This window comes from Trachypithecus francoisi, unplaced genomic scaffold (genome assembly GCF_009764315.1).
Source record: "Trachypithecus francoisi isolate TF-2019V2 unplaced genomic scaffold, Tfra_2.0 Lachesis_group13, whole genome shotgun sequence".
In the NCBI taxonomy this organism is placed as follows: Eukaryota; Metazoa; Chordata; class Mammalia; order Primates; family Cercopithecidae; genus Trachypithecus; species Trachypithecus francoisi.
The window spans coordinates 17093641-17118826 of NW_022681458.1; the positions used below are offsets into that span (position 1 = coordinate 17093641).

Genomic DNA, 25186 nt, shown 5'->3' on the forward strand with positions numbered 1-25186 from the left:
GCAGAGCTTACTTTTTAAAAAGTGAAATGGGGGCAGAAGGGGATAAGAAATCGCTTCTAGTTCCTTCTCTGCCAACTGCTCCCTCCCTAGGAGGCTCAGGATACGACAGCCTTCCTCACTTTTCTGCGAGTGTATCGGAAGTATCTTTGTCAGGTCTGATAAACGTTTGTGGAAGGAATACGGGACACAATCGTGCGGCAGAATCGGGAAAGGTCCCCAGGGTTCTCCGCGCAGGGAGTTCCTAGCGGGCCACGAGCTCTAGCCTGCCCACCTGCTCCGAGCTACGGGCTGTCGGGGTAGAGGCGCGCTCGCGCGCAGGTGCATTCTTCCCAGGTGCGGCGGCGCTGGGAGGGAGCAACTGCGGCCGAGGCGGGGGCGGGGAGGGGGTACAGAGGAGAGGCAGAAAGGAGGGAGGAGGAGAAGGAGAAGGGGGTAGGAAGGAGAAAGGAAGAAAGAAGATGAGGAGAAGGGAGGGGGGAGCGGGGAGGAGTGCGCAGGGAGGAGGCAGCGGGGAGGAGCGGGCGGGGAGGAGGCAGCCGCGCTGGGAGGAGTCTGAAAACTTTCAGCGCGAGGGCATTGTGGGAAGCAGCCATGGTCTAAACCGGGCGCCTCACCTGTCAGCCGCACCGGCTCTTGCGCTCGCCTCTCGCCCTCGCTTCTCCAGCCCTCCTTGCTCGCAAGGCGGGGGCGGCGGCCGCGCAGCTACAATGGTGAGTGCGGGGGAACCGCCGGCCCGGGTAGGCGGTGGGGGCGCTCGCGCTCCGGGGAGGCACCTGGAGCGTCCGGGCCGGACGCGCGGCCGGGTGGGGGTGCGGGCCGAGTCCTGCCCGGTACCCCGAAGCGTGCGGCCCGGTGGACCCGCCGCCCGGGACGGTGCGGGCGCGCCAGGATCGCTTGCCCGGGATTCCTGAGGCAACGCGGCGCGGCGGTTCCATTCATTCATTCGATCCGCGTTGGCCGAGTACTTAGTCTGTGCCGGGCTCGGAGCTGGGCGCGGGGATGTCGCGGGGATGTCGCGGGGGACTAGGCGGAGCCCCTGCTCTCCAGGAAGCTTATCTTCTAGGAGGGGTATGCGGAGGGAGGGAAACATGTAATATACAAGTAAAATGAAGAGAACTTCTATAGTAAGAAGCGCCCTGAAGTCTCAAATACAACCGGATGGAATGGCAATTTTTGATTTGGCAAAGCCTCTTCAAGGACATGACATTCTAGCTGCTGGAGGTCCTGGAGGGGCGCTACAGGTGGATTAGAGAGAGCAAAGCGGGGGGTGGGGGGAGAGAAGGCCTTGTTTGTGGCAGGAGAGGTGAGCATGTGCCAGGTGAAGCGGGTTCTTATAGGCCAAAATAAGGAGTTTGGTTTTGGTTCCAACTGAGTAGGGGAAACCTTGGGAACGTTTTAGCAGGAAAACTGACCTTACCCGTTGTGCACTTTTTTTTTTTTTTTGAGACGGATCTCGCTCTGTCACTTAGGCTGCAGTGCAGTGGTGTGAGCTGGGCTAACTGCAATGTCTGCCTCCTGGGTTCAAGCGATTCTCCTGCCTCAGCCTCCCGAGTAACTGGGATTACAGGTGCGCGCCACCACACCCGGCTAATTTTTGTATTTTTAGTAGAGACAGGGGTTTCACCATGTTGGCCAGGCTGGTCTCAAACTCCTGATCTCAGGTGATCCGCCTGCCTCGGCCTCCCAAAGTGCTGGGATTACAGGCGTGAGCCACTGCACCTGGCCTGGTGTGCACTTTTAAGAGATCCCTTTGGCTGTGGTTGGAGAATGGACTGGGGTGTGTAAGGGCAGGGGATAGGGAGTCAGTTTGGAAGCTGAGGCCGGCAGCGGCCTTGCTGGTGAGAGATCTGGTGAACTGCACTTGGGTGGAAGCGATAGCTCAGGCTCCTCTTGCTCTTGCCTGCTGTTTAGGGACAGCCTTTTGAGAGTGTGGTGGTCTGAAAGTCACTAGTCCCACTTCCCCAAGTGTGTGATCACTTCCCAAATCCACAGAAGGGGAGTGACCTGCACCCTGTGGGCCCACCGGAGGCAGGAGTGGGTGGGCCACGTGGGCTAAGAAAGTTGATTAACAAGGAGAGCTGAGCACCTGGCCAGCAAGACCACAGATGCTGGTTCCCGCTAAAGGTTTGGCTGCACACACTAGCGGCATCATTTTTGTCTGTTGAGGGTTCCTTGTAAATACAGCGTGATGCAAAAACAATGCTGTAAATAATGGAGCAGCTTTCTTGGCTTGCTCAAATTTCCCAAGGAACAAGGTGACAGATGCCCAGTCCACCAGTGTCATTTGCCTAACGGAGGCTGGAATAAGGCCCTGCCTTTCTGAGTCATCAAAGGCTGCTTTTGTGCTGAGGAATGGGCCAAAGTCTTGTCTATGAGGAAAAGCTCCTCCTCTGGAAAATACCTATGGTGGAGTTTTATTTTTTCTTGCTGGTGTCATATGTGTGATGAGTTGATCAGAAACGTGGGAAGTTTCTCCAGCTTTTCTACCAGATTTTGCCAAATGGGAAGCATTATTATTATTATTATTTTCTTCGAGAAGGAGTCTTGGTCTATCACCCAGGCTGGAGTGCAGTGGCGTGATCTTGGCTCCCTGCAACCTCCATCTCCGAAATTCAAACAATTCTCCTGCCTCAGCCTCCTAAGTAGCTGGGATTACAGGCACCTGCCACCATGCCCGGCTAATTTTTGTATTTTTAGTAGAGACAGGGTTTTGCCATGTTGGCGAGGCTGGTCTCAAACTCCTGACCTCGTGATCCACCTGCGTCAGCCTCCCAAAGTGCTGGCATCACAGGCGTGAGCCACCACACCTGGTGGGGAAACATTAATATTATTGGGCATTTGTGATAAGCCAAGCAGGATGTCCTGGTCTTTATATTCACGATCTCATTCAATCCTTGCAACAAACAAACGAGGTTAAGTCTGTTATGCTCATTGCATTTTATCTGCTCTGAGCTATTCTAGCAGTGTGGCTTTGGATGATTCCTTGACCTCTCTGTCTCAGTTTGCCCATTTGAAAAATGGAGATACTATCTCCTAACTCATAAGGCAGAGGTTCTGAAAGTATGGCCTGGGTACCCCCAGGAGTCCCCAAGACTTTTACTGGAGGTCTGCAAGGTCAAAACTATTTTCATAACAATACTAAGATATTCATTTTCCCATTTCATTCTCATTCTCAGAAGATTACAGTGAAGTTTTCTTGCGTCTACATAAGCTGAGATAGTACAACAGATTGAACACAGATGCAGATAGGAAAGTCCAACTGTCTTTGATAAGCCTAGATATTAAGGAGATTTGCAACATTGTAAAACAATGCCATGCTTTCACTATTATTTTGTTTTGGAAAATATTGTTACTGGTCATAAAAATGTTATTTATGTTTAATGTGTAATAGATTTACTCTTGTTTTTTTATTTTTATTTATTTTTGAGACAGGGTCTTTGTGTCACCCAAGCTGAGTGCAGTGGTGTGATCACGGCTCACAGCAGACTGAACTTCCTGGGCTCCAGCAACCCTCCTACCTCAGCTTCCCGAGTAACTGGGACTATAGGCACATGCCACCATGCCCAGCTAATTTTTTATTTTTGAGACAAGGCTTGTTCTGTCACACAGTGTAGAGTGCAGTGGCATGAACATGGCTCACTGCAGCCTCAACCTACTGGGCTCAAGGCATCCTCCTACCTCAGCCTTCCATGTAACTGGGACCACAGGTGTGTGCCATCACACCCGGGGAATTTTTTGATTTTTATATAAATTAGATCTTACTTTGTTGCCTGGGCTGGTCTTGAACTCCTGAACTCAAGCAATCTTCCCATCTTGTCCTCCCAAAATGCTGAGATTATAGGCATGAACAACTGGGTCCAGTGGAATTTTTACTTTTTATAGAGAATGGAGCCTACCTATGTTGCCCAAGCTGTATTGTTTTAAAATATATTAATATCTATTTTTTCATTTTAATTTCAAATACAATAAATATCAGTGGATATAACCTACATACACAAAAAGGTCTTTGGGATTGGCAGGCGGATCACCTGAGGTCGGGCGTTTGAGACCAGCCTGACCAACATGGAGAAACCCTGTCTCTACTAAAAATCCAAAATTAGCTGGGTGTGGTGGCTCATGCCTGTAATCCTAGCTACTTGGGAGGCTGAGGCAGGAGAATCGCCTGAACCCGGGTGGTGGAGATTGCAGTAAGCCAAGATTGCGCCATCACATTCCAGCCTGGGCAACAAGAGCAAAACTCCATTTCAAAAAAAAAAAAAAGAAAAAAGAAAAAAAAAGAGTGTAAAGGCATCCAAAAAGTTTCATAATCACTGTCCCGAAGTTTAACAGGTACCATGAGTGAATGCGTGTGAAGGTGCTTCAAGCAGCTTTGCCGTTGTAAGTGCTCAGTAACCATCACCTCTTCTCTGTTATTACCTTCAAGTCATAAGAAAGAATCGGTGGCCCTTGCCCAGCAGCTCTGAGATCTTTGTTGAGGCTCACTGTGTAACTCCCTGTCTTTCCTGGTGCTTCATTCCTGACTTTTGCTGACTCTTATGCTAGGAAACTGGTAGGTGCTTACTGGCAGATCTAGGCACCTAGTACTTTACACACAGAAAATGGTTCTTGATTTCATGGTGCCAGTGACCCCGGTTTCTGGCACAGAGATTTCATATCTGGTGCATGTTGGGACTGTATTTGTATCTGGATCACACTGTTTGAAGCAATTGTGTACTTCTCCATCTCACCTTTTAGAAATCTCTACCTTGGAAAACAGTGTTAGGGCTACCACGCTTCAGGAATCCCACGGGCTGAGCCCAGGGTGCTTAAAAAGGCTTATGAGGCAGAATGTATGTTGAATGGTTGGCAACGTTAACAGATGAAGGAGGATTATGTTGTTAATGTATATATTTATGTGTTTATTTTGCCTTTAACAAGATAGCTGTGGGGGTGTATAGGGTGACAGTTGAAATGCTTTGGGGTACTTTTAATAAAAACACAAGTGGACTTTGATGTATGTAGTCCACGTGCTTCTGAAAAGTTGAGGTGATTCAAAACCACATTGTGAACAAAACAGTAGAGCCATCCATTGAAAGAAACTCAAATGGTGATTGCTTTGGGAATGTGAATAACCATCTTTTTGTGCTGCAAATTCTGTTCTCATAATGTGTGTTATTTATGTAAAGTAGGATAGACTTATGCTAAAAAAAATCAAGGTTTTTTTTTTGGGGTGTACGATTTAAAATCTGACTTGAGAGAACTTACCAAACAGAACTGGAAAGCCATTTTTTATTCAGAGTATATTTAAGTTTGAAATAGTAGGAGTACACCCTTCTCCTCCCCTAAAAAAAAAAAAAAATCCCTGTTCATTGTAGTCCCATGGAGGTGTGGAGGGTGAGGGTGACTTTTGCTGACTCCCAACTATGAACCTGTAGGTCCTGCCACGCCCCCTTTCCCTTCTATATCAATTTTATTGTCTGAGGCTTGAATGAATTGTAATAAGCATGTAATGATTTTGGCAGTTTAAGGTCCAGTTTGAGGGTGAAGTGATCTGTTACACTAATGAGCGCTTTCCTCCTCGGAGACTTGATCTAAGCTGCTGGCCAGTAGTTAGTGTAAGGTCGAGGGCTTTGGGATCGGGGGAGAAATGACCTTTGTGGTGTTCAGTTGTCCCAAGAGGGCTTACCTCCACTGGCCCTTCCCACAGGTCTCCTAAAAACACCAGTGAGACTTGTATTTACTCCTCACCAGGATTGTTACTTCTGAGTTTCTATCACTCGTTTTTTTTGTGGTGAGTACTGTCAACTGCTGATAACTTTTGTGTGGCATTTTGCCAACAACAGCTGTAAGGAAGCAGCACGCTGTGTATTTGCTGAACCGTGTTGCCAATGTCTCTGCCCTTTTGGGTCCCGTGAATTATTTCCTTTTAAGACATAATGATAAAACTACTACCCTTTCCAACACACACACACACACACACACACACACACACAACTCCTTAAATAATCCCCAGAATAAGTACCCTTTTTTTTTTTTTTTTTTTTTGAGACAGAGTCTCACTCTGTTGCCCAGTCTGGAGTGCAGTGGTGCCATCTCTGCTCACTGCAAGCTCCGCCTCCTGGGTTCACACCATTCTTCTGCCTCAGCCTCCTGAGTAGCTGGGACTACAGGCTCCCGCCACCGCACGCCCGGCTAATATTTTTTGTATTTTTAATAGAGACAGGTTTTCACAGTGTTAGCCAGGGTGGTCTCTATCTCCTGACGTGGTGATCCGCCCGCCTTGGCCTCCCAAAGCACTGGAATTACAGGCATGAGCCACCATGCCCGGCTGACAGAATAAGTTCTTCTTGATGTCTTCATGAATTGTTCTTTTGATATTGTTTTGTTACAATAGCCAGTGGTTCTCCCAGAGACCCGAAACTTCACTGTGGTTCTGTGGTTCATTTCATCCCTGGGGCCTGCCTTTGTCTCTCTCAGTCTCCCTTTCTGGTATACCTTGTTTTCCCCGATGCTTTCTCTGTTTAACCTGACGTGTCCAGGAAAACTCCCTTTAAACCTATGATACGAAAGCTCCCCCAGAAACTGTGATACAAAAGAATGTACACAAATGTCAGAGGCAAATGCCCCTAAATTCTCTCAGTGGCATATGGAACTATCCAGCCAGCACCTTGACTAAGGAAATGTATTTCTTGACCGGGCACGGTGGCTCACGCCTGTAATCTTAACACTTTGGGAGGCCAAGGTGTGTGGATTGCTTGACTCTGGAAGTTTGAGACCAGCCCGGGCAGCATGGCGAAACCCCATCCCTTCGAAAAATACAAAAAGTATTAGCCAGGCGTGGTAGTGCACCCATGTAGTCCCAGGGAGCCGTGATTGTGCCACTGTACTCCAGCCTGGGTGACAGAGTGAGATCCTGTCTCCAAAAGAGAAAGGGCCCAGGGTTAGAGGCTCATGCCAGCACTTTGGGAGACCGAGGAGGGAGGATTGCTTGACCCCAGGAGTTTGAGACCAGTGAGACTGTCTCTATTAAAACGAAAAAAAAAAAAAATGTATTTCTTGTATCACTGCTAGTAATAAGGCAAATTAAAAATTTTAACAGTGAAAAAGGCATACTGAAAATCATTCAAGTTAGAAATAGAATGCTATTGACCATCATGAGAAAACTGGCCTCTGCCAACATCCACTTCTAAAAACTTTCCCACAGGCGTCACTGGGCTCTGAAAATCCTGCCTCTCAGTAGCTTCTGAAACTGCTTGGGGAAGAATATGATCTCTCATTAGTCTTTCAGTGTGATGGGGCATGAACCTAGTACATTCAGTTAAGAATAAGTGCACAGGAGATTCTGTATTTAATGTCCTTGTTGGATCTTCCGTAACAGGATTTTCTGGTCTGGTAAGAAATGATTGGTGTGGGTCAAAGCTCAGTGGACACTGAAATGCTGCAGGAGACCTTCCTTCTACACTAGGGATATCAAAGATGACCAATGAAGGCATGGTTTGCAAACTGGGGTGCCCATAACTTCTGTATACTCATCCTTGTAGACAGGGGTTGTCAAAGGATAAACACAACTCATCCCTGGAGCATAGTTCAGAATGAGAATTTTTTTTTTTTTTTTTTTGAGAAGGAGTCCCACTCTGTCACCCAGGCTGGAGTGCAGTGGCATTAAATCTTGGCTCACTGCAACCTCCACCTCCCGGGTTCAAGCGATTCTCCTGCCTCAGTCTCCTGAGTAGCTGGGACTACAGGTGCATGCCAACATGCCCGGCTAATTTTTGTATTTTTGGTAGAGACAGGGCTTCACCATGTTGGCCAGGCTGGTCTTGAACTCCTGACCTCAAGTGATGTGCCTGCCTCGGCCTCCCAAAGTGCTGGGATTATAGGTGTGATCCACAGTGCCTAGCCGAGAAAATATTTTTCTATTAATATATTAATATATTTGGCTCCCAGATGCAAAATTCACACACACAAACCCTAAGACATATATTGTTTATGGCTTACTGCTTAGGCTACCCTCCTCGTCTCATGAGGCCACCTGCCTTTCCTGCTGTTACAGTTATTTGGATAGAAAATTTGGAGAGACAATTTACTAAAGCAGGGGACAGTGAACTTTCTCTGTAAAAGGCCAGATGGTAAATATTTTAGATTTTGTGGACCCTACAATCTTTCAGTATTCCTCAACTCTTCTGTTGTAAAGTGTAAGTGCCATAGACAAGACACAAATGGATGGAGCTGTGTTTTTTTTTTTTTTTTTTTTTTTTGAGACAGAGTCTCACTCTGTCACCCAGGCTGGAGTACAGTGGTGTGATCTCAGCTCACTGCAACCTCTGCCTCCTGGGTTCAAGTGATACTCCTGCCTCAGTCTCCCAAGTAGCTGGGATTACAGGTGCCCACCACCTCACCTGGCTAATTTTTAAATTTTTTTTTGAGACAGAGTTTTGCTCTTGTTGCCCAGGCTGGAGTGCAATGGTATGATCTCGGCTCATCACAACCTCCGCCTCCTGGGTTCAAGCGATTCTCCTGCCTCAGCTTCCTGAGTAGCTGGGATTACAGGAATGCACCACTACGCCGGGCTAATTTTGTATTTTTAGTAGAGACGAGGTTTCTCCATGTTGGTCAGGCTGGTCTCGAACTCCCGACCTTAGGTGATCCTCCCACCTTGGCCTCCCAAGCTAATTTGTGTAGTTTTAGTAGAGACAGGGTTTTGCCATGTTGGCCAGGCTGGTCTTGAACTCCTGACCTCAGGTGATCCTCCCGCCTTGGCCTCCCAAAGTGTTGGGATTATAGACATGAGCCACTGTGCTTGGCTGGAGCTGTGTTTTAATAAAACTTTATTTACAACAACATGTGGAAGGCCAGTTTTGGTCTGTAAGTCATGGCTTATTGACCCGTTTTCTAAGGCAGCTTCCACTAATTCATTCATGGGTATATTGGACAAATAATTTGGATGCCTGCCCCATGACAGGCAGGACTGGCTACGTAATTTGCAGTGCCCAGTGCAAAATGAAAATGCAGGGTCCTGGCTGGACGTGGTGGCTCATGCCTGTAATCCCAGCACTTTGGGAGGCCAAGGCGGGTGGATCACCAGGTCAGGAGTTCAAGACCAGCTTTGCCAAGATGGTGAAGCCCCATCTCTACTAAAAATAAAAAAATGTAGCTGGGTGTAGTGGCAAACACCTGTAATCTCAGTTACTTCGGAAACTGAGGCAGGAGAATAGTTTGAACCTAGGAGGTGGAGGTTGCAGTGAGATGATCGTGCCACTGCACTCCAGCCTGGGCAACAAAGTGAGACTCTGTCTCAAAACAAAACGAAATTATGGACTGCAGATACTGGGGAGGTGGGGGAAGGTAAGGGTTACAGTAATATCACTATTTTTTTTTTTAAACATGATTCAGAAGTCTGTATAGAACTTTTTTCTTTTGTTGTGTAAACAAGTACTTACCTTCACTTTCATTACTAAGAAGTCATGTCTTCAATTCTAAGCCCACTAATAAGAGAGTCCTACCTTTCAAAGTCCATTCTGTCTCATGATAATCTAGTCTACATCAACCATTTTTGCAAAAACTATGGGGAGAGGGCAAGACTTGAATATACAATAAGGCAGGTTTGTCTCAGACGGATGCTTGAAGTTTGTTAGTGGTCAGCTTTGAAAGGGTATGATGGATATACCATTGCTTGCCTCTTACAAAATTTTGCTTGTAACTGAAGTCATCTTTGTCAAGGTATAAAACGCCCTGGGGATGGATTTTTAATGAGTGTTGAATAGGAAGAAAATGAAAGTTCTTAATAACCATTAAGTGGTCATTACCATGCAGGGTGTTGAGTTTAGCATAGTAAGCATAGCCTCTTGAACAGTGTTCAAAAAGAGCATCTCAAAATTAGCTGGGCGTGGTGGTGCTTGCCTGTATTCCCAGCTACTTGGGAGGCTGAGGTGGGAAGATTGCTCGAATCCAGAAGGCAGAGGTTGCAGTGAGCCGAGATTGTGCCCCTGCACTCCAGCCTGGGCAACAGAGTGAGACCCTGTCTTAAAACAAAAACAAAAACAAAAACAAAATCTCTTTGAAATATTAATAGAGTCCTAAGTTATTAGTTTTGTTTTGTTTTGTTTTGAGACGGAGTCTCTTTCTGTCACCCAAGCTGAAGTGCAGTGGTGCAATCTCTGCTCACTGCAACCCCTGCCTCCCAGGTTCAAGCGATTCTCATGCCTCAGCTTCTCAGTTAGCTGGAATTATGGGCGCACACCACTATCCTCGGCTAATTTTTGTCTTTTTAGTAGAGACGGGGTTTCACCATGTTGGCCAGGCTGGTCTCAAACTCCTGACCTCAAGTGATCCACCCCCCGCTTGGCCTCCCAAAGTGTTGGGATTACAGGCGTAAGCCACCATGCCTGGCCCCACATTATTAGTGTTTTATTCAACTTCAGAGTTGTACTGAAAATTTCCTGGAATTTCTGCCCCCTATTTCCAGTGTCTTTTTTCTCCTTAGATGACTTGAAACACAACACAGGACTAGTCTGCTTCTCAAAGGACTCCAGGAGAAATTCAATCAGCATGTTTACTATAGGAAAAAATTAAACAACTGACAGGTGTTGGGGATATATTCAAAGTTGATTACTCTGTCAGGGAAAAATGATGAATGGAAAAATAATACTGTTTCAGGGTATTTCCCACCTGTTCATCTGTGTGTTCTTTTTTTTATGAGACAGAGTCTCGCTCTGACATCCAGGCTGGAGTGCAGTGGCACAATCTCAGCTCACTGCAACCTCTGGTCCTGGGTTCAAGTTATTATCCCACCTCAACCTCCCTAGTAGCTGGGATTACAGGTGCCCGCCACCACGCCTGGCTAATTTTTGTATTTTGAGTAGAGATGGGGTTTCACCATGTTTACCAGGCTGGTCTCAAACTCCTGACCTCAAGTGATCCACCTGCCTCGGCCTCCCAAAGTGCTGGGATGACAGGCCTGAGCCACCGTGGCCAGCAATCTTTATGTTCTTAACTGCAGTGTTTATTACTAATAGGAAAAAACCCCACAAGTATAAGATCTCTTTCTTGATTACAAGATACTTGTCGTGTTGTTGGGCAAAATTTTTTACATGCATAGCAAATCTAGAGTGGAAAATTAAGCTGTGAAGTATGTCGTTAAATTATATAATTACTGCAGGAATTCAGTGAGGAGGAGATGGGAGACAGGCCTTGGGCTGAGCCTGGAAGGGTGGGATGACCCCACCTTCAGTTCTTCAGAAAACAGTGTGTGTATGAGTGTCTGGATATATGTGTGAGAGGGAAGGGGTCAGTGAGCAGAATAAAGAAAGGGAATAATTATTGAAGAAATAGAAATGCTGGAGGAGAACTGGATGAAGGTTGCCCGTGAGGAACTGTTTTCTTATTGACACTCCCATCTCCACCCTTTCTCCCCAAGCTCTTCCCCTCCAGTTAACCCCACTAACGAATTATTTATCCAGTATTATTGGAGTGACATTTCCGACGTGTAAATTTTTCACATAACTAAAAGACAAACCTAAAAAAAAGTTAGAGTTAAAAAAATATTAATACCTTCCTTTTAGGCCAATTGTGGTGTCTTACGCCTGCAATCGCAGCACTTTGGGAGGCCGAGATGGGTGGATGATTTGAGGTCGAGTCAAGACCAACCTGGCCAAATGGTAAAACCCTATCTCTACTGAAAATATAGAAATTAGCCGCGCATGTGGCAAGCGCCTGTAATCCCAGCCACTCGGGAGGCTGAGGCAGGAGAATCACTTGGACCTGGGAGGAGGAGGTTGCAGTGAGCTGAGATCACGCCACTGCACTTCAGCCTGGGTGACAGAGCAAGATTCTAAAAACAACAACAACAACAAAAAAAACCCACCTGCCATTTGAATTTGGGGAAATGAATCAAAAGTAGCTTGTGGCTTATCCAAAGTCAGGAGGTGCCTCAGCCACTCAACTGCATGGCTTAGGGGATGACCTTACCTTACCTTCCGCACAAGGTGTGATGCTGTTGAAACTGCAGGTTTGTTTAGGAGTCTCTGTGTATGTCTTTTGTCTCTGAGTGGATTATCTCATGTATCTTTTTTGGATATTTTTGTGTATCTTTAAAAAACCATCTATAGCTGGGCCCGGTGGCTCATATCTGTAATCCCTGCACTTTGGAAGTTTGAGGCAGGCTGATTGCATAAGCCCAAAAGTTTGAGACCAGCCTGGGCAATATGGCAAAACCCCATCTTTACTGAAAAAATACAGAAGTTAGCTGGGTGTCTGGGTATGGTGGTGCATGCCTGTAGTCCCAACTAATCAGGAGGCTGAGGTGGGAAGATCAATTGAGCCCTGGAAATTGAGGCTGCAGTGAGCCATGATCACACCACTGCACTCTAGTGCGAGATCCTGTTTCAACAAACAAACAAACAAAAACAACGACAAACCATCTACTATCTCCCTCTACGCCCCTCTATGTCTGCTCCCAGGCTCTCTTCCTCTGCCACTTTAATGTGTGCTTTGAGAAGGGAAGCTTATTTTTTAAATCTGTTTTTAAAAATTGACAAAAATTGAATACATTTACACTGTACAACAGGCTGTTTTGATATGCATACACATTGCAAAATGGTTAAATCAAGCTAATTAGCATAGGTATGACCTCACCTATTTATAATTGTGTGTGTGATGAGAACACAGAAAATATACTCAGTAATTTTCAAGTATACAGTACATTGTTATTAGCTATAGTCACCATGTTGTATTATAAACCTCTGGAATTTACTCCTATTGTCTAACTGAAAGTTTGTATCCTTTAACCAATATCTCCCCAATTTCCTCCCTGTCCCCCCAGCCCCTGGTAACTACCATTCTGCTCTCTGTTTCTATGACTTCATCTTTCTTTGATTTCACATTTAAGTGTGATCGTATGGTACTTTTTCTGTGCTTGGCTTATCTCACTTAACATAATGTTCTCCAGGTTCATCCACGTTCTCACAAATGACAGGGTTTTCTTCTTTCTAAAGGCCAAATACTATTCCTTTGTGAATATATACCACAATTTCTTTATCCATCCATTGATGGACTTTTAGGTTGATTCTACATCTTGGGCCATTGTGAAGAGTAAGGCAATGAACCTGGGATTGCAGATATCTCTTCCAAATACTGATTTCGTATCCCTTGGGTGTATACTCAGTAGTGCGATTGCTAGATCATATGGGAGTTCTATTTTTAATTTTTTGGGGGGCCTTGATACTGTTTTCTATAATAGCTGTACTAATTTACATTCCCACCAACAGTGTACCAAGATCTCTTTTCTCCAACCTTGCTAACACTTGTTATCTTTCATCTTTTTGATAGTAGCTTTTCTAACAGGTGTGAGGTGGCATTTCACTGTGGCTCTTAATTTGCATTTCCAGATGATTAGTGATGCTGAGCATTTTTTTTCCCATATACTGGTTGGCCATCTGTATATCTTTTTTTCAAGAAATGTCTATGTAGGTTCTTTGCCCATTTTTTTTTTTCAGTTGGGTTTTTTTTTTTTCCTATGGAGTTGTTTGAGTTCCTTATGTATTTTGGACATTAATCCCTTACTGGATTTATGGATTGCAACTATTTTCTCCCATTCCGTAGGTTGTGTCTTCACTCTGTTGGTTGTTTTCTCTGCTGTGCAGAAGCTTTTTAGTTTGATGTAATAGAGGAGTTTATTTTATTTTATTTTACTTTTATATTTATGTATGTATGTGTGTATGTATATATGTATGTATTCATTTATTTTTGAGATGGAGTTTCGCTCTTATTGCCCAGGCTAGACTGCAATGGCATGATCTCGGCTCACTGCAACCTCTGCCTCCCAGGTTCAAGCGATTCTCCTGCCTCAGCCTCCTGAGTAGCTGGGATTGCAGGCATGCACCACCATGCCTGGCTAGTTTTGTATTTTTAGTAAAGACGGGTTTCTCCATGTTGGTCAGGTTGGCCTCTAACTCCTGACCTCAGGTGATCCACTTGCCTCAGCCTCCCAAAGTGCTGGGATTATAGACATTAGCCACCGCTCCCGGCCTATTTTTATTTTTTTAAAGACAGGATCTTGTTATGTCACTCAGACTGAAGTGCAGTGGAGTGATCATGGCTCACTACACCCTGGGCTCAGCGATCCTCTTGCCTCAGTCTCCCGAGTAGCTGGGACTACAGGTCGTGATACCATGCCAAGCTCATTTTTTCTATTTTTTGTAGAGACAAGGTCTCACTATATTGCCCAGGCTGGTCTCGAACGCCTAGGCTCAAGCAGTCCTCCAATCTCAGCCTCCTAAAGTGCTGGGATTACAGGCATGAGCCACTGTGCCTGGCCAGGAGCTGATTTTGATAGCTTAAGACAAACACCATTAGAAAGGCAGAGGAGCATATTGCTTGGAAGGATTACTGGACTGGACGATGAGGGGCTTCGTTTCTCTACTCAGCTGTGCCGATAACTGCGACCTCCCCGCGATGTCTACCTTCTCTGGGGACTGTCCTCGGTTGTCAAATGAGAACTTGGGCCTGAGATACAATCTTAAAAACCCTTTCTGGCTCTCAGTCTGTTATCAGCTACAAGAAAATATTAATATGCCTCTATGAACATAATGTACGTTATTTTCCGAGTATGTCAGAATCCAAAGCAAGGCTAGCCTGATGCTCAGTTGTTAAGCATATGTCCATGTGTTGCTGTTGCCCAGGAGCCAGGCTCATCCAAGTGTGGCTGGAGGATAGGGGTTTTTATGTCCACAACTGGCTGGAGGGGCCAACAGCCACGCACACAGGAGGCACGTGGCTGCATTGCTCACGAATCTTGCATTGCTCGTGGATCTCTGTGTGTCTAGCTGCTATAGTAAGCACAGTTTTGGCTTCAATCAGATCAAGTGGAGAAGCAGCACAGGACTACTATTTTGCTTTAGGCATATATTTATTGAATACCTACCAGAATTGGGACATTATTAAGACATAAAAAGTTAACAAAACTGGCTGGCTGCAGTGGTTCATGCCTGTAATCCCAGCGCTTTGGGAGGCCGAGGCAGGTGGATCATGAAATCAGGAGTTCAAGACCAGCCTGGTCAACATAGTGAAACCCCGTCTCTACTAAAAATACAAAAAATTAGCTGGGTGTGGTGGCAGGCGCCTGTAATCCCAGCTATTTGGGAGGCTAAGGCAAGAAAATCGCTTGAATCCGGGAGCTGGAGGTTGCAGTGAGCTGAGATGGTGCCACTGCACACTCCAGCCTGAGCAGCAGTGAGAGATTCTGCCTTAGATAGATAGATAGATAGATAGATAGATAGATAGATAAACAACGTTAACAAAACTGATTATGCTTCTGCTCCAGGGAGGGAAGGCATGCATACCTAGAGCAGCTTGGATGTCGTTCTAAATAGAGGGTTTCTCTCAACAGCATGGAAGGTGAAGGTATGGTCGGGAGGCTCACGGTGCGTGGGGAACTATGTGCTTTGAGAGGACCCTGAAAGTATGTTAGAGACTTGGGTTAGTGAGAAGCGTATTTCAGGCATGATGGGGAAGGAGGAGCTGGGGCAGTGAGAGTGGTTCCAGCAAGGTGTATTTCAGGTTTGCAAAGCATATTGGTTTGGCTGCGCATGGGAACGAGTTTGGGAAACACACACATATCCCCAAAACGTCAGTCATCTAGTCCCGGAGAAAAAATGGAGTCATTTGGTGGAGGATGTTGCTTTGCAAAGGAAATTTCCTCCTTGTCATTTGTCTGGAGGGCAGTCCAGGAAGGTCTGGCTTTTTTTTTTTTTTCCCCCTAGTTTGGAATCACTGAATCATCATTTCCTGGGTATATAGAATACAAGTAAAGTAATCGGTGTTGCTTGGGACAAACACTTAAACTGAAATTCTTGCCTTTCTGTGACTTTTTTGGATGATAGGGATAGTATGTACCCATATAGATGTTACTGATTTAAAGTATTACAGTGAAGTTTAAAGTTTTATGTTCATTTTCTGATATATAAGATGAGTTAAACAAGCACACCCCGCCGTACCTCAGAAAAACTTGAACTCATCTTTGCCTTGGACATTTTGAAAAAAATATATTCAGGCAATAAATATTTATTGAACAGCTATATGTCAGTCGATGCATATTAAGTTCCAAACCATTAAGTATATTTAAGAATAAAACATTTTAAAATGTAATGGACCTAAATGCAAAAACTTCAACTCTGGTCCCTTGTGTGAATCACTGAGAAAAAGACCTTTTTCTTACATCGGTTGCAAGATAAATGTCTTTCAGTCTGAGAACAAAACCTTTTAAAAGTGAGCTTCCTTGAAATAATAGACTTGTCTGATTTATTAGCAAAATTGACATCAAAGTGCCTTTAAATCATGATAGAAACAAATTCTGGAGCAATTAGTTTAGCAAACATTATGCCACTAAAATTTGCATTGTTGCAATGTCTTTTACACATAAATCAGTTTCAGGGTCAAAACACTGATATTTTAAAGGCCACACTAAATCTTTCTAGCAAGTGTTACATTACAATTTATTTTTAACATAACTATCTTTTAAATCCCATTTTTCCTGAACTCATTTTTTATAACCAGTGAATATAATAGTATTTTATCAGTAAAAGTTGAAAAAGCAGAAAATTTAAGGTAACTAACTTAGCAATAATCACTGTGTTTATAGCAAATGTTTGTAACATGAGTGCTTCTATAATATACTACTAATTTAGAATTATATTCTGTACTTGAGTCTTGACTATAGAAACTAAGAATTTAGGACTTTGAGCAAAAATGGCCAAAAATGATGCAAAATTCTTTTTTTGGTTAACTGTGAAATTAGATAATCACAAAGATAGTAGGACTTTAATTTTTTTTTTTTTTTTACACAAAGCATCTTGAAGCAGTATTTTTGTAACACCCTTGAGAGATATATAATTAAATGTCAGTTTTATTGCCAACTGCCGGTTATTTATGGATGCCAATGACTTTATAGTTTATTTCTGTAGCTACACATTGCTAAAATTGGGTTAGATTTCTGCATTTTAAAAGAATGAATTAAAATATTTGGCAAGTGGAAGAAGTGAGCAAACAGTGTGCTTTTTCTCTGATGAGTGATGTAAAGAAAAATTATTTCCAGCAAAAGGAACCTGAAAATATCTGTTGCATTCTCCCTCCAAAAAGCTTTATGCAATTCAGCTACTTGGCAGGTAGATTAAAAATAAACAAAAAGCCAGTGTTTAAAATTGAAGATGTTAAAGCTCTCTGCACATAGCTGATCGCTATGACACCAAAACAGTCCAGGGCTGGGTGTAGTTCTGGCACTCACTGTACTACTTACTACTTTCATGTAGGGAGATGGAAGTCACCAAGTAGAGAACAAATGCCATATTCATTTCACTACTCACCCTCAGTCACATCACATGATAAGTGTAGAAAAAGGCCCGGAAAAAATACGTAGTGGGATTTGAGCATGACGCCTGGTTCACTATCAGGTAATTAGCCCTGCAGTTACTTTAATGGCAATTAAAATAGTATTAAATTATTTCCCCATGCCTGAAGCTTAAATCTATAATCATTAAGTGATGTCATCTTTAAAGCAGCCAGTGGTCCTCAAGGATTTCTGGTATAAGAACAACTTTGAAAATTTGGCCTGGTGCAGTGGCTTATGCCTGTAATCCCAGCACTTTGGGAGGCCAAGGCGGGCAGATCACTTGAGGTCAGGAGTTTGAGACCAGACTGGCCAACATGGTGAGACCCCGTCTCTACTAAAAACACAAAAATTATCTGGGTGTGGTGGCGCATGCCTCTAATCCCAGCTAGTCAGGAGGCTGAGGCAGGAGAATAGCTTGAACCCAGGAGGTGGGGGTTTCAGTGAGTTGAGATTGCACCACTGCACTCCTGCCTGGGTGACAGAGCAAGATACCATCTCAAAAAAAAAAAAAAAAAAAAAAAAAGGAAAGAAAAAGAAAAAGAAAATTTGCTAACGTTTCTGGGTCTTTTCCCAAGAGCATTGCTTATAATTCCAAAATTTTTCATATACTTCCAGGATGCCTACAGACGCTCCTTTTCCTTCCAGATTATCTTGGAACCTAGGACTTTTTTTTTTTTTTGAGATGGAGTCTCACTCTCGCTCTGTTGCCCAGGCTGGAGTGCAGTGGCTCAATCTCGGCTCACTGCAACCTCTGCCTCCTGGACTAAAGTGATTCTCCTGCCTCAGCCTCCCAAGCAGCTGGGACTACAGGCGCACACCATGATGCCCAGCTTATTTTTGTATTTTTAGTAGAGACTGGATTTTGCTATGTTGCCCAGGCTGGTCTCAAACTCGTAAGTTCAAGGGATCCACCTACTTTGGCTTCCAAAAGTGCTGGGATTACAGGAGTGAATGAATTGCGCCTAGCTGGACATTTTTTGTAGAGGTATAGAATCCAAGCTGCATTTGATACCTACCCTGCCACTTACATTTTGACAACTCTGGGAAAGTCTTTCAACTGTCAACAACTTAATCTTTTTTGTCTTCAATATGACGCATTGCCTAGATTTGGGGCTTAAACAATATAATGTACATAAAAGTGCCCAACATCATGCCTGCCATGCAGTAGGTCATTTTTATTGATAAATGTAATTGTCATGTAGAATACCATGTTCTTGTTATTTGGTCAGCATATTTGTCTCTTTTTGGAAAAAAGTCTCCTGGGAAGTTAGATGATGATCAGAAAATTTCTTGGGAGAGCTTAGAATCAGAGTAGTAAAGAGTTAATGGGCCAAATAGTCTCTGATGTTCTTCAACTCATAGCTGCTGTATCTATCTCCATTCCAGTTCAATAAATCAGCAGCGGATACTCAGAGAAGCCGGACAGGACATCTTTCCCCAGAGATGTGGTCCCAAACGCTTCCAAATTGTTTTCTTTCTTTTTTTTTTTTTTTGAGATGGAGTCTCGCTCTGTCACCTAGGCTGGAGTGCAATGGAGTGATCTTGGCTCACTGCAACCTCCACCTCCTGGGTTCAAGCAATTCTCCTGCCTCAGCCTCCCTAGTAGTTAGTATTACAGGCATGCACCACCATGCCTGGCTAATTTTGTATTTTTAGTAGAGACGGGGTTTCTTCATGTTGGTCAGGCTTGTCCCGAACTCCTGACCTCAGGTGATCTGCCTGCCTTGGCCTCCCAAAGTGCTGGGATTACAGGTGTGAACCACCACGCCTGACCCTCAAATTGTTTTCTTTTTCCGGGACTCTAAGCAGACCATTACTGTTAACACATCTTTCTTCAGGCAGACCCTGGAGCCAGGTTGACTTTTGGTTGTCATCCAGCCATGTCTTACTAACATTATGCTGTGGTCATGTTGACTGGACCACCTCTCATACAGAGGGCTAATTTTATTGCCTACAGGCTATTTTATGTTATTGAGACGGAGTTGTCTCGTTCTGTTGTCGAGGCTGGAGTGCAGTGGCACAAGCTCGGCTCACTGCAGCCTCCGTCTCCTAGGTTCAAGCGATTCTCCTGCCTCAGCCTCCCACATAGCTGGGATTACAGACATGTGCCACCACGCTCAGCTAATATTTGTATTTGTAGTAAAGACAGGGTTTCAACATGGTGGCTAGGCTGGTGTTGAACTCCTGACCTCAAGAGATCCACCTGCCTTGGCCTCCCAAAGTGCTGGGATTACAGGCATGAGCCACTGCACCTAGACTGGGCTATTTTATTTTAATTGCCAAGTTATGGTCTGTCATCTTTTATGCGCAATCTGTAATATGTTGACTCTGGTGTTATGGATCTATTTAACATAGACTCAAAAGCCTCATATTGGTAAACAGCAGTCCCATTGACACTGCACATATGTGAAAACGGCATTGATTGCAGGGAGGATTGAGTCGTGGATGCCAGGAAGACCTCAGGCTTTGGTGTCAGACTGATCTTCTTAGAATCTCTCTCTCTGCCACTTACTAGCCTTTGAGCTCAGTCATTGACATAGGTTTTATGGGACCCTATCCGTAGTCTCCTGTGAATACTTTCTGTTCCTTGCTGTTGGTTCTCGTGATTGTTATGGTTTGTGGCTACTCATATTTCATGCTTCTCTTAGCAAAGCTATGTGTTCATGGCTTGGAAACCTGGCTTTGCTTAAAAAGACCATTTGATCTCTTCATTTGTTTTTGACAAGTGACCAGTTGAAGTAGTTTTTTCAGAAGCATGGAGAAGGCAGGAAGGAATAACTGCCCACTATCTGTCATAGAGGTTTATCATCAAATAAATTACATTGCATTCCTCATTTAACCAATTAACCCAACTGGTGATAAAGTAGTACAGTAAGTCTTCACTTAACGCTGTTGATAGGTTCTTAGAAACTGTGTCTTTAAGCAAAATGATACGCTGTATGCCATAGGAACTTGAAAAAAGGAACTTGATTCTCTTTTTTTAAGAGGTCTTCCCTTATTGCCCAGGCTGGAGCGCAGTGGCATGATCACGGCTCACTGCAGCCTCAGCCTCCCAGGCTCAAGTGATCCTCCCACTTCGGCCTCCTGAGTAGCTGGGACCACAGGCATATGCCACCATATCCAGCTAATTTTTGTGTGTTTTGTACAGATGCGGTTTCACTGTGTTGCCCAGGCTGGTCTTGAACTCCTGGGCTCCAGCCGACTTCCTGCCTTGGTCTCCCATAATGCTAGTATCAGAGGCCTGTGCCACTGCCTGTCCCTGACTCTTGTTTCTGTCAATTAGCCTGTGGTAAACTAGTTTTGTTACATAGTATGTTGTTTTGCTTAAAGTTTCAGTTTTCAAGAACCTATTGCTGAAGTTAAGTGAGGACTTAAAAACTGTATTATATTCTGTGGAATACAGAGTACTGTATGCATAAGAACAGTTTATATGTTCGGATTATTTGCTGCAGAATTAAAACACTTTTATATTTATTAGGAAACTAGGACCGATTACCTTAGTTTTTCAGGGTTCACAAGTTTGGTTGGCTTTACAAATCTATGCATGCATTCATTTTAGGTTGGTTAGTACCACAGTCAGGAATTTGAAGGTGGCTCGTAAACCTGGGAGGGAAAGTGATTTTTGTTTTGAGAGTTGGGTCAGACCCTAAAGAATCATTACTTAGGGCTGACTGAAATTAATTAACCTGATCTTTCTGCTTTCCTTGGATTGCATCCAAAATCAACCCTGGTTGGTTTCTGCCAGCATTAGCTCCTTCATACTCTGCATCTCAAAGATGTGTTATAGACTGCAGCCCATGACTAAAATTTACCAACCAAGGAGAACTGATGACTATGTTCTTAGTTTGATACCAAAAAGTACTCAAAGATTTTCCAACATGGTTTATGGCACATTGACATTTATTTTCAAAATCAGTGATATTGTTTTGCTAACTCTGTCACCCCATTGGTAAAATGAATTGAAAGTCTAAGTGAAATACTAAATCACATTTATTTAAAATAAAGATTGGGGCCAGGTGCACTGACTCATGCCTATAATCCCAACACTTTGAGAGGCCAAGCCAGGAAAATCGCTTGAGCCCAGGAGTTCAAGACCAGCCTGGCAACATAGTGGGACACCCCTCTCTACAGATAAAAGAATTAGCCCGGAGTGGTAGTGTGTACCTGTGGTCACAACTACTTGGGAGGCTAAGGCAGGAGGATCTCCTGAGCCCAGGAGGTTGAGGCTGCAGTGAGCTGTGATCGTGCCACTGTATAGCAGCCTGGGTGACAGAGTAAGACCCTGTTTCAAATTAAAAAAAAAAAAGTAAATAAAAATTGAATCTTAGTTCTTATTGTCAGCCTGAAATCTCCTGTGTAGTTTTAGAACACCTGTCATATTTTTTAGTTTAATGTACAAACCTCATTTTGATTGAAGTGTAACTAAGAGTTCTATATTTGAAATGAGAATGTTTTGCAAATAGTGGAGGTTCATGTGACCAGTGAGAATTTCATTTGTGAAGTTTGTTAGGGTCTTTGGAAAACTAACCCCATGTTCAAGTCCCTGATTACTTTGTCCTGGAGGGCCAGGAATGGTCTAAATGTTACCTTTCAAGTACATTTGATTTCAGAATTAGGGGATGCCTGAGGAGCAGAAAGGCCAACCCCTTGCCATTTTTGCCGCTTTATTAAACTTCTTATAGTGGGCATGGTCTCTGCTGAGGCTGCCGGCTATGAACTAGATGGGACAGAACAGAACATGAAAGGCAGAGAACAGCCACGTCCCATTGTTAACACAGAAAACAAAGAACAGAGTGTGAGATATCCAGTGATGCCAGCGGTATCCACTGAGGCTCTTCCCACTATTTTTTTCTCTTACTTGCTTCGTGAAGTCTTTTTCCCAGAGTCACAGAAGGTCAGGGTCTTTCAGGGTTGGAAAGCTCCTGCCACTTCCATTTTCTGAAGCCACTGGTATGTGAAAAAATGAGGGTAGTGTGGAAACAAGGTTATAAATATTGAGGCACATCAGATGCTAGTTGGCGGCACATTTTAAAGGCTTATGCTTGACAAGGTAATGAATGTGTCATTTATAAAATACATTTCCTTCTGTCTTCTGCAGAATGTTTTAAGGATTTATAAAGATGCATGGTCTCACTCTCTGTGCATGCCAGGAGCTTGGGCTGGGAGTAGGACATGTGCTTATTGATGTATGAAGGACGTCTCTGTCTTTTGGCCTCATTGGGGTTTCTCTGTGACAGCCTAAATAAGACCATGATTCTAAGTGTGGGACCCTTTGTGGATGTGAGGGCTGCCCCTCCCTTCTTACCTCTTTCACTCAAGGAACTACCTTCTATTCTGAGGATGATTTGTCTTTGCGATCCCATACATTGGTGTTCACCTTTTAGAAAATGTCTTATGAAGGGTTAGAGGGGCTGTGTCAGAGTGTATTTAGCTTAGCTATGTTCTCCAAACTGGGCTATAGTTGGTAAAAATATTCAGAGTTGGGGATCTGCCGCCAGCCTGCCTGGTTTCTAAGCCCAGTTCTACCGCTTATAGCTGTATGACCTTGGGCAAATTACTTAATCTTTCTAATCCTCAGTTACCACATTTTAAAAGATGGAAAATAATTGTTATCCTCATGTGTTTGTTGTGGGGATTGAGGTAAAATACTTAGCACAAGATGTGACATGTAGTAAATGATATTCTAAATAATGTACAACAGTAGTAAATTAATATTATTTGGCACGGAGAAGCTGAACACCATCTCCAGGCGTAAACTTCAAAGGCACACTTTGAAATTCATAGGAAAATTGCTCACTAAGGTTTCAAACTGGCATATGTGGGCCGGGCATGGTGGCTCACTCCAGTAATCCCAGCACTTTGGGAGGCTGAGTGGGGTAGATCACTTGAGGTCAGGAATTCGAGACCAGCCTGGCCAACATGACAAAAACTCTTCTCTATTGAAAATACAAAAATTTTTAATTGTAAAATACAAAAGCTGGGCATGGTGGCACATGCCTGTAATCCTAGCTACTTGGGAGGCTAAGGCAGGAGAATCACTTGAGTCTGGGAGATGGAGGCTGCAGTGAGCTGAGATCATGCCACCTCAGTCCAGCCTGGGTGACAGAACAGGACTCTATCTCAAATTAAAAAAGAACAAAAAACCCCACACAAAATGGCATACATGAAACAGTAATAGAAGAAAAGTGATTTTTGATTGTTTTTATTGACAATTTTGAGTTCCTTACTCATTTTTGTAACTTTACTGCACATTCCTGATTTACTCCTTCTCTCTCTCTCTACTACTGAACAGGAAGATGTGGCACTCAAAGGCAGTGGTTTTTCAGGCCAGGCTTTATAATCTCTGAATACTTTCCAAACTCTCTTAAACCAGAGTAGCTCTAATTTTACATTTTATTCTTCGTAATTAAGTTTTATTTTTCAGAACTAGAGTTTCCATGTTTAGAAAAAAATCCTCAAAATATAAAAGCCACTTCTCTAAGAGCAAGGAATAGGAAAGGGAGCCAAAACTTACTGCTCTGGTGTTTTATAAAGGCTCACATGCTGACTGGGTGTGGTGGCTCACACCTGTAATCCCAGCACTTTGGGAGGCTGAGGCGGGCAGATCACTTGAGGTCAGGAGTTTGAGACCAGGCTGGCCAACGTGGTGAAACCCCATCTCTACTAAAAGTACAAACATTAGCTGGACGTAATGGCGGGTGCCTGTAATCCCAGCACTTTGGGAGGCTGAGGGGGGCTGATTATCTGAGGTCAGGAGTTCGAGACCAGCCTGGCCAACATGGTGAAACCCCATCTCTACTAAAAATACAAAAATTAGCCAGGCGTGGTGGCGCGTGCCTATAATCCCAGCTACTCAGGGAGGCTGAGACAGGAGAATCACTTGAACCCAGGAGGTGGAGGTTGCAGTGAGCTGAGATTGCGCCACTGCACTCCAGCCTGGGTGATGGAGTAAGACTCTGTCTCGAAAAAAAAAAAAAAAAAAGGCTTACATGCCTGCATGCATAAATGGAAGACGACTGGGGTCAATAAATGTGATATTTGTGTTATTTTATAATATTTGGCTTCTGAGAAGTATGTAAAACAAATGCTTTGTGACTACTGACCTGAGAATCCCTCTCCGGATTCCAGTATTTTGAAGTATATGTGGTTGTCATTGGCTTGTAGATAAAGGTCTAACGTCAGATAGTTAAAATTGAACCTTGGAAATCATATCATGTTCATCTCCCTGGAGATGCTGGTCAACTTACATAAACATGTAGAACTGGTTCTTGGCAAAATCTGGGCTTCTGACCACAGTTTATGCCACTGTGCCAGATTGTTTCCTATGGCTATTATTTTATCAGCTCAATAGTAAATAGGCAGAGAATAAGCAGGCCTTAAGACAATTATAGGACACCTAAAACCTTCAGCCTCCCAAGTAGCTGGGATTACAGGTGCCCACCACCACGCCCAGCTAATTTTTTTGTATTTTTAGTAGAGACAGGGGTTTTGCCATACTGGCCAGGCTGGTCTCGAACTCCCAACCTCAGGTGATCCACCCACCTCAGCCTCCAAAAGTGTTGGGATTACGGGCATGAGCCACCATGCCTGGCCAAATATTTCACTAAAAATACAAAAAAATTAGCCGGGTGTGGTGGTGGGTGCCTGTAATCCCAGCTACTCGAGAGGCTGAGGCAGGAGAATGGCGTGAACCTGAGGGACAGAGGTTGCAGTGAGCTGAGATAATGCCACTGCACTCCAGCCTGGGCAACAGAGCAAGACTCTGTCTCAAAAAAAAAAAAAAAAAAAAAAAAAAAGGTTAAGATGGTAAATTTCTTAGACTTC

General features: G+C 44.0%; 1 protein-coding gene across 3 annotated transcripts in view; it reads left to right on the forward strand.

Annotated features, from left to right (window-relative positions):
- Window positions 1-435: 435 nt before the first annotated feature.
- AP1S3 (adaptor related protein complex 1 subunit sigma 3) overlaps window positions 436-25186 on the forward strand; it is a 99782-nt gene continuing 75031 nt past the window's right edge. For all 3 annotated transcript variants that reach the window (XR_004441557.1, XM_033230061.1, XM_033230060.1), the window contains exon 1: window positions 436-710. Coding sequence is in view for 2 of the 3 variants with exons in the window: in XM_033230061.1 (XP_033085952.1) it covers window positions 459-710 (252 nt within the window). In the remaining variant the exon portion in view is untranslated. The remainder of the gene's footprint in view (window positions 711-25186) is intronic.